Raw genomic sequence first — 15,208 nt, forward strand, 5'->3', positions numbered from 1 at the left:
AAATTATTACTCCTTATTCTTGCTCATTGCACGACCAAAGGAGAATAATAGAATGTAAGAGGCATATAAGGGAAGCAAACTGATATTTGTAAAAAGAAAAAAAAAAGTAAAACCGGTGCAAGTACGACGGATGGGAATTACAAGCTGGTTATCCACCGTCACTAACGGGTGTCCGCGGTCCGTCGTACAGGGTCCTAGAAACTTCCCTGCAAGATATCAAAAGAAAGAGATGTGGAGTCTTACTGACACTTTTGAAAATGTGACAAGTATTTGTTAAATGGTGCTGAATTGGGTAGAATAGTACCAACTTTTCCACAAAAGGGGCTGAAAATTCCAGCGTGGTACCAACGGGCCGATGAATGACAAAAAGGGCTGAATTTGGTACAATTGTACCAAGTGTGGCAACAGTGTCTCACTAACGCCGTGCTGACAGTACCGACATCTGTTGGGCAAAAAACCATACTACAACATATTTAAATTTCAAAACAATTGCCAATGGCAGCATTCTGATACAGGATGACAGAGTGTATACATTTTTCTGGCGGACTCTTACATATTGCACGAATTCGTGCGTATGAATAAGGCTCGTCAAGATATAAAGATACAATAAATATACATAATTGTGACATATACATAACGATTAGATTAAAATACTAGGCTATGCCTACGCTATAAAAGAAATTTATAAAATAGACGCTTGCAATACTATCAGTAATCAAATTCATTTACACATCTAGGAATTCATTCACGGAATAAAAGCAGTGCTGTAACAGATAGGTTTTCATGAACCTCTTGAATTCTTCTCTTTGTTCTGTATTCGAATATATTTAGGGATTTATTATACAATATGGCACCCATAAATGTTGGACTCCTTTCATATAACTTTGTGCAATGTTGTTCGCTGGGGATTTTATCTTTATGCCTGGTATCGTATTTATGGATTGCTAGTGTGTTAAATAATTCAATGTTGGTTTTAACAAAGAGCAACATACGAAATACGTATAGCGACGGAAAAGGCAATATTTTAACTTCCTTAAATGTTGGTCTACATGTGTCTTTTATTTTGGCCTCTCCTATAGTTCTTAAAACCTTTTTTTGAATCACGAACAACATTACTTTTTGAAAACTTTCCCCAGAATATTATGCTATATGTTAGTAAAGACTGAAAGAGTCCGAAATATAAGTTACGAAGTTAAATAATTATCCAGTTTGGATAAATATAATGTGGCTAAACATATCATGTAGAAAGCAGAACTGGAAGGTTATACGCCAAATGTCAGACTATGACCTTGACGAATTTAGAAGAAGGGAAATGAGTCCAGTCCTTGACAATGTCGGCATTAGTCAGAGACAAAAAGCAAAAATTATTAAAGTAACAAAGATCATAGTATATGATCCAAATATGTGCATTAACGTAATAATAATTTTGCATGTGTCCTAAATTCCATTCCATTGTTCTTACTGTAATCTTTTCTGTATATTTGTTACCACAAAATTTACACAATATTGTAGAGTTATTAATGAAAATTATTGGAATATTTTTAAAAAAGTTACGAAGTGTATCTAAATTTAAAACAAGATTGATAGATTTTAATGCATAGAGCAATTTTCATTAAGCTTTTGGGCCAATGAAGATGTGTGTGGTTCCCAAGAAAGACTATGATTTAGCCAAAGCCCCACATTGGATATTCCACATTTGTGACCTTCGAAAGAATGACCATTATGGTTGTGTACGAGATGGCAGTTGAAGCTGTCTCGTCTCGAATGATGTATCTGTTTCTATTGGAAGAGCTCTGTCACATCTCGTCTCGTCCACAACCCTAATAGCCATCTCAAACAGACTTTTGCACGTTGGTCTTCGATATGGAAGCATTCAAATCCTCATTGTTTATTTATTTCTCGAATAGGAACTACATTTCTGGGCTTTCGGTATCTATGGCCATGTTAGTCCGTCACTAGGATTAGGATTAGGAATTAGATTTCTGGGCTTTCGGGATCTATGGCCATGTTAGTCCGTCACTAGGATTAGGATTAGAAATTAGATTTCTGAGCTTTCGGCATCTATGGCCATGTTAGCCCGTCACTAGGATTACGATTAGGAATTAGATTTCTGGGCTTTCGGCATCTATGGCCATGTTAGTCCGTCACTAGGATTAGGATTATGAATTAGATTTCTGAGCTTTCGGCACCTATGGCCATGTTAGTCCGTCACTAGGATTAGGATTTAGATTTCTGGGCTTTCGGCATCTATGGCCATGTTAGTCCGTCACTAGGATTAGGATTTAGATTTCTGGGCTTTCGGCATCTATGGCCATGTTAGTCCGTCTAGGATTAGGATTAGAAATTCGATTTCTGGGTTTTCGACATCTATGGCCATGTTAGTCCGTCATTAGGATTAGGAATTAGATTTCTGGGATTTCGGCACCTATGGCCATGTTAGTCCGTCACTAGGATTAGGATTAGGAATTAGATTTCTGGGCTTTCGGCACCTATGGCCATGTTAGTCCGTCACTAGGATTAGGATTTAGATTTCTGGGCTTTCGGCATCTATGGCCATGTTAATCCGTCACTAGGATTAGGATTAGGAATTAGATTTCTGGGCTTTCGGCACCTATGGCCATGTTAGTCCGTCACTAGGATTAGGATTAGGAATTAGATTTCTGGGCTTTCGGCATCTATGGCCATGTTAGTTCGTCACTAGGATTAGGATTAGAAATTCGATTTCTGGGCTTTCGGCATCTATTGCCATGTTAGCCCGTCACTAGGATTAGGATTAGGAATTCGATTTCTGGGCTTTCGGCATCTATGGCCATGTTAGCCCGTCACTAGGATTAAGATTAGAAATTAGATTTCTGGGCTTTCGGCATCTATGGCTATGTTGGCCCGTCACACATATGAGAGATGACCCCCTTGGCGATCACACTGTCCGCGGAATTGGACAGGAAGAACAGAATGGAGAAGGAAGAAAGCGTTCTGGGATTATTATGTTAGATCATCCCGACATTTGCTTGGTGTGACTGAGGAAAATCCAGGAAAAATTTCCCTTAGAATGGCCGGCCTGAAAAAGCTGTAACACGTTTTCGACCGAGTGTCCCCACCGGGAATCGAACCCGGAACCCCTCACACTAAAGGCGAGAACGTTAGTGACTACGCTACGCGGGGCCACTCAAACTATAATATTGCCCAAAAGTGAGATTCTATTGAGCAAAACAAAACATGCTCTGAGGGTACATTCCTACGCGTAGACTTCACGATCCAGAAACACGGATTTTTATGGCAGCATATATTTTGCCAATAATAATGCTGTTGGAACAGATTATTTATTTACTAGCTGTAAGCACCCGTCTTGTCTAGTAGCAATTCATAACCTGGATGAAAAGAGAGGAAGACGTCTTTAATTCATTGCTTGGTATTTATCCTGCATTTTTATGCAAGTCCGCAGATCAAAGCAGTGACGTGGGTTGCATACAGTCATTGCGTTCTTAGAAAAATCTTATTTGTACATTAGTCTCGAATTTCTACAACTGCTCTTCGCTAGTCTAGTGGCTAACGCAAGTGTCTTTGATGCCTCCAGTTCTGGAATTGATTCCTGGTGGGAGAGGACAAAAATTTTAATTTCATAATTATTCTCTATTATTGATGATTCGTTTGTTTTACGAAGAATGGACAGAATTAGCTGGGTCGAGCGGGAAACGAATGAGAGGGTATTAGAAATGATGGGAGGAGGAAAAAATTTAGATATTATTGAAAAGAGCAAGAGAAACTGGGTGGGACATTGGTTAAGAAAGAACTGTACCATCAGGGACGTGCTAGAGGGTACGGTGGCAGGAAAGAGAGGGAGGAGGCGAAGGAGATTACAATTAATGGACAATATCAAAACAAAAAATCGTACGTGAAGACGAAGAGGTTAGCGGGAAGCAATGGAGTGTGGATTCTTAGCTGCGACAAGTGACCTCTCAAAATGGCATTAATAATAATAATAATAATAATAATAATAATAATAATAATAATAATAATAATAATAATAATAATAATAATAATAAATCGGGTGAAGCAGATGGTTAGTCGTTTGTAGTTTATTCCCAGTTATTATATTGCTCCCGTTTCAATCTCTCTTTTCTAATCGTTCTGGTTTTTTTAAAAAAAATATAAATAATGTATCAAATTTGTGACTTAAAATTATCATAATTTCTTGTAATGGTAGCTATTTTTTAAATCTACAACGAAATTATCATATGCATAGTGTAACATAATTTAATTTCCACCCCTGTGTGTGGCAAAAAATGCAGGAAAAATGAACCGGATCTAAAGGAAATTCGTAAGTATCTCGAACAAGTTTCCTCAACCTAGGGAACGCGAAGATAGGCAGAAGAGGTAAATATAAATACAATCTAATACCGGAAAATAATTTTAAATATTTTGAATTTTGTTCTGATAGGAATATTTTTATTTTTATAATACTGTTAAGAGCAACAATAAATAGGTCTACTAAACATTTTTAACCGGTGCAGAGTTGTTTAAAAATCAATTTAAGTGAAAGAAGTACGATATGAAACTAATGGGAACTGCGTATCTATCTATTGGATCTCCGCAATAGGTATATTAAAAATCCCGCACAAGCTTATTACAAACTAGAAATTATATGGGGGTCGCTGGCAATTGGATATGATGAAATGGTGGTCGTCGTAGGAATTAGATTGAGAACCATTGATCTAGGATCATAAAGCAATCTCGGTTTTTGCGAACAGAAATATACATAATTTAAAATGATTTTTTGATGTATGCGCATAACAACTGCATCTCAAAGATCGTTTCAAATCTTTGATTCAGAATATGAACGTCAGAATATGAAAAGAAAAAACCAATCGAAGAAAAGTTATCAAACCACTTCATGGCCCATAAACAAAATCAAACAGCATGCAAACAAACATGCTTGAATGTATTGTAATATAAGCATACAGGCACGAAATCTATAATGTACTCATAAAAATAATAATAAATAATGTTGTACATTAAACAACTAGTTCTAAAAATATTTTCGCTGCTATTTATCGTATTTAGAAAAAAATGTTATTTTTTTTTAATTATCATAAATGCATCTTCAAACGTATTTTTGATAGGATTTGTTACAAGTACACATGTGTACGGTATACATGATCAAATCTTATTTTTCATTCACGAAATACGTATACTATATTATCTACAAGTTTACTTTTTGTCTAACGATATTATTATTATTATTATAATAATACGGTACGAAATTCTTATATTTAATCTTACCAAGAAACTCTTACACATTCTGTAAGCTTGTATGTACAGCAACAATCAAAACTAGATGCACTCATTACGTGAATACTATTCCAAGATTTCAAGTACATTGATACAAAATGGTTAGAGATATTTTAATCTCCTAATAACATGAGTTACATGAATGGATTATGGAACAAAATCACAAATAATTATTCAAAATGCCCTCCATTAGCATACATAGAGTCCTTAAGTCTTTGTGGCCACTCATGAATTGCATTATGCAACACATCAACTGGAAAATCTGCAGTTGCCTTGCAAAGAGACCGCTTTAAACTTTCAATATTGGGATGTCTCTTCTTGCAAGCCATCTCCTGAAGCTTGGACAACAATTTGTAGTTCAAAGGATTTAGGTCCGGACTTGTAGAAGGCCAATCTGAAGTCCAGAACATTTGCCTTCAGTCACTGCTGAGTTTTCCTTGCCGTGTATGTGCTGGAGCTGAACCTGCTGGAAGCTCCAGTTCTGTCCATGGAAGAGGGTGTTGGCAAGATTCTTGACTAGTCTCTCAAGCACTGTCTCAGGATACACTTTGGCTGAAGTTTTGACCCCCTTTTCATACAAATGAAGCTCTGTTGTGCCCTCATAGCTCACAATCACCTCACAATCGGCCACACCCCACTATACCATGACTGAGGTAGAGACCTGCACGGGCCGGGCCTGCGCCGAGGCCCCAAGCCCGGCCCGGCCGCGGGCCGACTCTATTATTTCTTTGGGCCAGGCCGGGCCGGGCTTGGGCGGGCCGACACTGATTTCTCTTCAGGTCGGGCCGGGCTGGGGCCGATTAATTGCAATTCTTTAATAATTATTGACATTCGTTAAACGACAATTAGAATAAAGGCAAACGTTGAAGAAGTGTGTCCGTGAAAAATGTTACAAAATGAAACTTCTAAAATTTATCGGGCCCGGGCCGGGCTTGGGCCGATTAATTGCAATTCTTTAATAATTATTGACATTCGTTAAACGACAATTAGAATAAAGGCAAACGTTGAAGAAGTGTGTCCGTGAAAAATGTTACAAAATGAAACTTCTAAAATTTATCGGGCCCGGGCCGGGCTTGGGCCAAGAATTTTAAAAAAACTTATCGGGCCGGGCCGAAAATCTCCAAAACTTTTCGGGCTGGATTGGGCTCCCGAAAAATTCGGCCCGTGCAGGTCTCTAGACTGAGGCAAGATGCTGACCCCTCTGGATCTAGAGGATGTGACATATATCCTGTCATTCTGGGCATTGAAAATCTCCTCAACACTGAAAATCTTTTCGTCAGTGAAAAGGATTCGAGGGTGCCCATTTGCTGCGTAACGCTTAAGCAAGCGCTTGCCTTTAAGACCCTCTGGCGCTTCAGTTGTCAGATGTTCTTTGTGTTGTTTGTAAGCATGGAGTCCCAAGTCACTGCTTAACGTGAGAGATGTGACATTTTCGAGATCTTTAGCTCACGAGCCATAACTGACTGTTTTCTAACTGGATTTCATCGGACACGTGCCGCCACTGATTTGACAAGTTTCGGTGTTCATACTGTGTGTGGTGTGTCATCAACCGCCCCCAGACATACTGTATTGTAAGTCAAGTAAAAATAGCTGTTTACTCAAAAAAAAAAAAGTCTTCGCCCCTCAGTTTGCTCCCCTCCAAGAAATTAAAGCTAGCGCCGTCACTGGTTCTTGTACAGTGAATTTTTAGGCGTTTCGAACCAAGCAGTTTTTATTCATTTTCTCGGAAACTATGCTAAGGTTTCACACTCATGCATATATTTTTTAAAGCACAGTGAGTTTTATCGGTTGCTGTATGTCTTATTTTTCGGCAATTTTCCCCCTGTTAAACGATAATAACGAATTTTATTGGTTGCTCTATGTCTCGTTTTTCATAAATTTTCCCCATTAAAAAATGCTAACAGTGAGTTTTATCGGTTGCAGTAAGTCTAATTTTTCGGCAATTTTACCCCGTTAAACGCTAATAACGAGTTTTATCGCTGGTTGTATGTCTCGTTTTTCGGCAATTTTCCCCGTTAAACGCTAGTAACGAGTTTTATCGGGTGCTACGTTTCGTTTTTCGGCAATTCTTCCTCGTTACACGCTAATAGGCCTAATGAGTTTTAACGGTTGCAGTAGGTCCTATGTCTCATTTTTCCTCATTAAACGCTAATAATGAGTTTTCATGGTTGCTGTACGTTTCATTTTTCGGCAATTTTCCCCGTTAAACGCTAATAACAACTTTTTATACGTTGCAGTATATCTCATTTTTTCGGCAATCTCGCCCCGTTAAACGCTAATGACGAGTTTTATCGGTTGGTGTATGTATTACTTTTTGGAAATTCTTCCTCGTTAAACGCTAATAATGAGTTTTATCAGTTGCTGTATCTCGTATTTCGACAAATTTTCCCCATTAAAATGCTAATAATGACTTTTATCGGTTGCTGTATATATCACTTTTCCCTGTTAAATGTCAATAGAGAGTTTTATCGGTTGCTGTATGCATCATTTCGGACTTTTTTTTCGTTAAACGCTAATAACGAGTTTTGTCGTTTCCTGTATGTCTAATTTTTCAGCAATTTTCCCCCGTTAAACGCTAATAACGAGTCTTATCGGCTGCTGTACATCATATTTCGGCAATTTTCCCCGTTAAACGCTAATAACGAGTTTTATCGGTTGCTGTATCATTTTTCGGCAATTTTTCCTCGTTAAACGCTAATAACATTATTATTATTATTATTATTATTATTATTATTATTATTATTATTATTATAAAATACACAACCTTATTAACATTGATATGGCGTACCTTAAGATTGGTTTCCCCATCAAGATTGGCTGTCGTGATATGGCAATGGCCTTCTTTATCACTGGAAGACAGAAGGACTAAGTCGCAAGGAACAGCCTCATTCTCCTTCACTTGGACTATATCACCTACTTTGATGCGTTGAGATTGGATTTCCTATTTAAATAAATAAACAAACAGCACATTAACTGAGTTGTTGAAATTATATCGAAATATCTTATATATAAAACGTGCGAATTTCAGCCATGTTGTTTTAGAACTTAACTCACAAATGTTTACACAATATAAACAATGAAAATGGGTAATTACAAAGTTTAAAAACCTTCATAATACACTAGACTCCCGCTAATCCGGACATTTCTTTCAAAAAGAGGTTTGGATTAACGAAACTGCCGGATTATTCAGTGCGTCTGAAATTGAATTTAACATATACAGTACTATACTTTATTAAATATGTTATATATCACAGAAAAAAATGAGATAGTTAATGATTTAGACTGTCACCTACTATGAAACATGTCCCAAATGTTTAGATCAGTGGTTGTCAACCTAATTTCTATCATGACACCCCCATTTTATCACATCCTCTTGCCAGCGATCCCCTTATAATTTCTGATTTGTAATAAGCTTGTGTGGGATTTTTAATATAGGGTCTACCCATTGCAGGGATCTCACGATATCCATCTATTTCTATTATAGTAGAACCTATTTTTTCTATATATACTGGATAGAGTAACTTCTCTAAAAACGAATGGATTTAAACCAAATTTAGTCAGTTCATTCACATTACAAATATCAAATCCGATCCGTCATACAGTTTCAAAATGGATGTGGTTTTAAAAATTAAAACTTCATAACTTCCTTAATTTTGGATCATATGATAAAAAAATAAAGTGATTTCTAATTTTCATTTTTAAAAAATTGACAGTTTGTTATTGAGTATTTTAATTTTCGAGAGACCGCCAGTTCGAGTATTAAATTATATTTACTTCTTCCACTTATCTTCCTTGGTGGCCGAAACCCTGGTTTAGATTGTAACGGTATTGTGTAATTTTTATATAATAACTTGTATTTACGGGCAAAATGTGCTTTTAAAATATGCACAAGCTGCTCAAAAGGAAGAAGAAAAAATATAAAGAGAAATAGATGTAATTTCTTTTCTGTTATTATCATAGATGTTCTTGAGTTCCGCGGTGATTGTGATAGTGTCAACATCTCCTAGAGTGAGCTGACGAAGAAGTGGAAAAGTGGTTTATTCTCACAGACACTTTTCACACACACACACATACAAATACTCTTGAAATCACCTACATTCATCTACAATTACCTTACACGTCTACATTTCATTTAATTACTCACTTTTTCCAAATCTTTCACCCTCACTAACTGGGTAACTGGCCCTCTTCTTCCCGTTGGAACTCCATCACGATTTTGAATTTTACTATACCCGATTATGACTTTACATTTATTTACCTAACTATGACAAATTAGTATTTCTATCCATATACTGACATAATTAACATTCATTAATTTTCTATTAATTTCATACTATATATAACAGGTAATGCAACTTGAAAGTCGACCAAAAAATACAAATGGCGGCTTCCGACATTTGTAAAAATCTTTACAATTTTAGTTCAAGTATTTCAACTTATACACATTTTTAACATAGTAGGCTTATTTAGCTGATGCTCTCTTAAATAACACCGTTAATGGTGAAGAAGATACAGATACAGATGTTCTTGTTGTGATAGTGATATGACATGTTTTGTAAGTCGTCATAGCAACGGATAACATATAATAATATATAGAGAATCCATCTTGTGATATATACATGTACAATATTTAAAAGTGTGTAAATGTTTAATTTATTACGTACTACAATAAAAAAGGTAATATCTAAATGAAGTGTTTAGATGTATTTTGATAAAACAGTAACATAGATTATATAAATATACGGACTGAGAGCTATAACGACATATAAAATATGCAAAACAAGCATTAAGCTAATTGCAAACTGGCGTTTTGCATAGTAATACACATTTAGTGATCGTTATAAGATGAAGCAATGAAGATGCTCGATGGCGGCATGCATTATCAGAGAACCACTTTCCAAGCAACAATAAACGGAAGCCACAATAGTACTACATATACTTTTCCGCAACTACAGTATAAATAAAAACAGGGTGTCCAATATACAAACAAACCCGGAGGTTTGGGATAATAGAACTTTTGAACCTGAAGCGATATATAAATAATGGCTATAGAAAAATAAAGCTTTGTTCATGTATATATTTTTAAACTAGGAAGCAACGATTGAAGTACACTAGGAACTACACAGTATTGCCAAATGTAGCCGAGAAAGTATAAATCTTTTTTTTTTTTTTTTTTTTTTTTTTTTTGCAAAACATGTAAATTGACTCAACTCATACGTATGGATGTTCTGTCGTTAATTTTTAGTTTGTTTAGTTGGAGTAGGTTGGAAACTATGGAGCAGAAAAAAATCATTTTTCATTTCCACCGATAACTATTCGGGTGAAGCCTTTGTAAGGAGGAACTAGGAAAATCGTAGTTTTCATAAATTAACACTCTGAATTGGCAACATTGATGATGTTCCAGTGCATCAAAAGGTGCGTTAAGGATCTGTCTACGTTATGCAATTCCTGAAAACAATGAAAAAGAAACTTTGAAATTACCATGATAAAACTTTTACTTACATACACCCGGCAACACTGCTATTCATTTCTATGGGGCTACTTAAAGCAAGAGGTATACAAGAACAATTCTCGAACTATACAAAACCTGGAAACGAATATTCGCAGTGCCATTGAAAATATTAACATTTCTACTCTTCGTAAAGTTGCTGCCAATATGGTGAAACGTGTGAACCAGTGTTTGAAACAAAACAGTGGACACTTCCAGCATCTGCTGTAGAGCTGATAACTCATTGCGTGGTAGTAGCAGTGTTGCCGGGTGCATGTAAGTAGAAGTTTTATTATGATAATTTCAAAGTTTCTTTTTCATTGTTTTCAGGAATTGCATAACCTAGACAGATCCTTAACACACCTTTTGATGCACTGAAACATCATCAATGTTGCCAATTCAGAGTGTTAATTTATGAAAACTACGATTTTCCTAGTTCCTCCTTACAAAGGCTTCACCCGATTAGTTATCGGTGGAAATGAAAAATTCTTTTTTTTTTTCTGCTTCATAGTTTCCAACCTACTCCAACTAAACAAACTGAAAATTAACGACAGAACATCCATACGTATGAATTATGACTCAATTTACATGTTTTGCACACACACACAAAAAAAAAAAAGATTTACATTTTCGGCTACATCTGGCAACACTATTTAGTTCTAGTATACTTCAATCGTTGCTTCCTACCTTAAAAACATATGCATGAACAAAGCTTTATTTTGGTATAACCATTATTTATGTATCGCTTCAGGCTCAAAAGTTCTACTATCCCAAACTCCGGGTTGCATTGTATAATGGACACCCTGTATAATCGTTGATAGATTTGTTGCAACGTTACGCTGCAGACGCCAGATGTTGAGACCGGATTACTGAGAGGACGGATTGGCGAGAGTCTAGTGTATTTTTAAGAACACAAAAGTAATTAAAATTATAACAAAAGATATTACAAGAAAGTGATAAGAGTTAAATAATAATAATAATAATAATAATAATAATAATAAATAATGAAAAGAAAAGTATAAACTTTGTTCATAATCATTCACTTTAATTATTCATCTACCTTCTTTAGCCTAAAGGGCCCAATGAAGTTAAATAAAGTTTTCATATTTCTTTTATCCAAAATTTCGAGTTATGATGTCCAATATATTCAGTGGCGTATTTACGATTTTGTTTCGGGAGGGGCTTTGCTCTCTTTCGGGGGGGCTTTGCCTGAAAATATGAAAATTCTGCAAGATATTTCATATACTTTACTATAGTAAGTAAGATTTCGGGGGGGGCTTAAGCCCGGAAGCCCCCCCTAAATACGCCACTGAATATATTTAACAAGACATTACATGTATTACAATTTCAGTTACATTATAATGCTTCTATTTGTAACATTGTGAAAGAGAACTACTTCAGCAAGACAGAACAAGGGCGCCGATTTCTCTGTAAATTTGGAGGGAGGGGGGCACTCAGACGCATATATGATGATGTTAAGACAAATTGCATTCAAATTATGCCAAATATTGGATATTCATAAATACACTAGGGGGGGGGCTCACATGAGCTTTGGAGGGCTCGGGATATATAGAATATAAGTATAAATGACTCAATTAGTGTACGCTGTTTGACTCGCGTTTTGACGTGCAGGCACATACTGATTCTATTTCACATGAACTCATACACAACGGGTAAATAGAATTCGACAAGTCTTGGTATATTTCTAATGTGGAAATATAGCTTTTTGCGCTGTTTTATTCTCACGTTTTACATTATATTGACAACATTTTTCTGTAATTTGTCCCTGTATACCAGTATAAGTAGTTGGATTGTCTAATAAAACCTGATCGACAGACATTTACGTATTTAATGATAAACTTTTCTTCAACTGGACGCATTGATTGTAGTATGTGACAGATGAAAGAAACAGTAAGTGAAGGAATTAATTGCTTGTAGTCTGTAACAGATACGAGAACCAATACGTGAACGAACTGTTTGTCGTCTCTGACAGCTAAGTGACAAAACAGTAAGTTGAAAGATAGGGTTGTCATATGTCCGTATTTTGTACGGACTGTTTGTATTTTTAGGTCAGTGTCCGTATCGTAAAAAGCATGAAATAGGAAAATGTCCGTATTTGACAGTTGTTGTAGCTGCCCGAAAATTTCCGAGTCGGGAATCGCTAAAATCTCGGGCGAAAAGATTGTGTTTTTATCATGTAACTTATATTTTAGTTGCTATTAATAAAGTAGATTATATTTTTAAAAAGTGTCTCATTTTTCCATTTCAGGATTCTTTTGGTTAGGTTTGATATGCGTAATTTAATGGCATGATTTATTCTATTCATGTACATGAAAAAATTTAAAACATGTTAGTTTCCAATAGAGTTTTAAGTATTACAGTAAACATTTCTGTGACTAACGAAAAAGGTGATTTTTAGGTAAGAAATTTCAAAATATTTGTTTTGTTTGAGCACCGCATCTTTGATACGTCGTTATTTCAAGGTCTGTCCGTATTTTGCATCAAAAAATTATGGCAACCCTATTGATGGAGAGACTAGTCTCTGACAGATAAATGACGAAACGGCTAATTGATGAAATTATGATGGTGATTTTCACTAGGTTTCACTTTAACCACAGAACCTTTATACACCGGGCAGGAATTTGAACGAAATCATAGACTCTTACGTAGGGGGCTCTAGTGACCCCCTAATTATCACCCGGTAATGATTGATACCTCGTTGGAAAGCTTATGAAATACGGATTCAAACGAGGTAACACATGTACAATTCCCGCCCTATTTGTAGAAGGAGGAAGAAAAATTCTTTAAAAATATGAAAAAATAGAATTTGGGGAACTCTGTGCTCTGGCAACCCTTATAGTCACTCTACGTTGACAAAATGAAGCTAATGTGTAGGCAGTACACTTGTGACAATAATATTTAAAAAATGTAGTCATTGCTACAATACAAAGCGAGATAAAAATTCAGAACGAAAATAATTTTCGAAGAGCTATTGCAGACCTTCACGTTGGCGCGCTGGTTTCCCCCTTAATTATCTTACTGTCATGATTTATACATCGCTGGAAAGCTTATGAAACACAAATTTCAACGAGATAACAGGCTTCTAGACCAATTCAGTGATATATATATATACTGAATTGATGCAAGTTACATAAAAAAAGACAAAAAATTGGCCAACTTTGCCTCCCGCTCCCCCATATAAACAACAAGTACACATACCGAGTATTATCATGTATTGGACTACTTCATTGTTACATATATCAATTTTTATGACGACTGTACCCTCAAGGTAGAAAATCCCCCCAAAAATACGATGCAAAAAACACGAAATTTACCCTCTCCTCACGGCCGTGGTATCCCCCCCACATACATAAAATGCACGTCCGCGGAAAGCTTCATCCTTCAGGAACACATTGATACCAAAATTAACATCCTATCTTAATTAGGGGCTGAACTATTAAGGTTTAGAGCCTTGACACAGCAGTTGCACTCTTCGGCGTGTAAAGGGTCTACAATGCAATCCAATGTGTATATATATAAAACCACGTTGGCGTAAGAAATATTTGGTATCCTACAAACTACTTATACAATACAAAAGGAGTGAGAACAATTTAATGAAGCTTAACATTTTTCCATTAAAATATTGGAATAGGTTCCGCTACTTTGTTTCGTCTTAACATTTTGGATAGGTAAGATTGTTCACATCTACATATTGTCATGGACTACGTTAAACTTTTGTCCGTGACTGTACTTTTACTTTATTACTCTTCAAAATGTCGGACAAAGGATGGAGAAAGGAAACTTAAGAGAATCCAAATAGTGGCATTGAGACGTTAGACCAGTGGTCATCACGTCAAACTTATGAACCTTCTGCGTTACCGTGCCGTTTCTAGTGCGAGCTACTAACCGAAAGAACTACAAACGTATTTTTGAAAAATCTTATATTTGTTTACTGCCTATAAACTTACATTTCTAGCAAATATGAAATCAATTTTAATTAAACTGTATACAACAAAAAGAAACTGAAATTGAATTGTACATAAGAAAGAAATTGAAGTGTAGTTAGTAATGAATAACAAATGTAATAATAGATTTTTTTTAAATCAGACTTATTAACTTTAATGAGAAGGAAGTCACACTCTAATCCCCTTGATTTAGAGACTTTTACCCCAAATTGACAACACTGATCAAGGGTAGCCAACTGGAGCGTTAACGTGATCTACCGAAAATGTCCCCACAAGCTACTAGTAGTTCGCGATCAACGGTTTGGCAATCACTGCGTTAGACCATAGTAAGAGGACGACTCCGTATCCGATCTGAATATTATAGTTACGAATACTGAAGTGTATCCTTATAAGAACATATGTAATTCTACAACATAAAAAATAAGGTATGTACTCATTTTATATTTGTCAATGATACGGTACTTGG

The 15,208-nt window shown here is 35.9% G+C and overlaps 1 protein-coding gene across 2 annotated transcripts in view; it reads right to left on the minus strand.

Moving 5' to 3' along the window:
• The window catches only part of LOC145693689 (phospholipid-transporting ATPase IF-like), a 278,001-nt gene that overhangs the window by 65,483 nt on the left and 197,310 nt on the right, over nt 1-15,208 (minus strand). For both annotated transcript variants that reach the window (XM_081769946.1, XM_081769947.1), the window contains exon 6: nt 8,078-8,230. In XM_081769946.1, coding sequence (XP_081626072.1) covers nt 8,078-8,230 — 153 coding nt within the window. The remainder of the gene's footprint in view (nt 1-8,077; nt 8,231-15,208) is intronic.

The sequence above is a fragment of the Thermobia domestica genome, chromosome 8, assembly GCF_964235325.1.
Source record: "Thermobia domestica chromosome 8, izTheDome1.hap1.1, whole genome shotgun sequence".
Lineage (NCBI taxonomy): Eukaryota > Metazoa > Arthropoda > Insecta > Zygentoma > Lepismatidae > Thermobia > Thermobia domestica.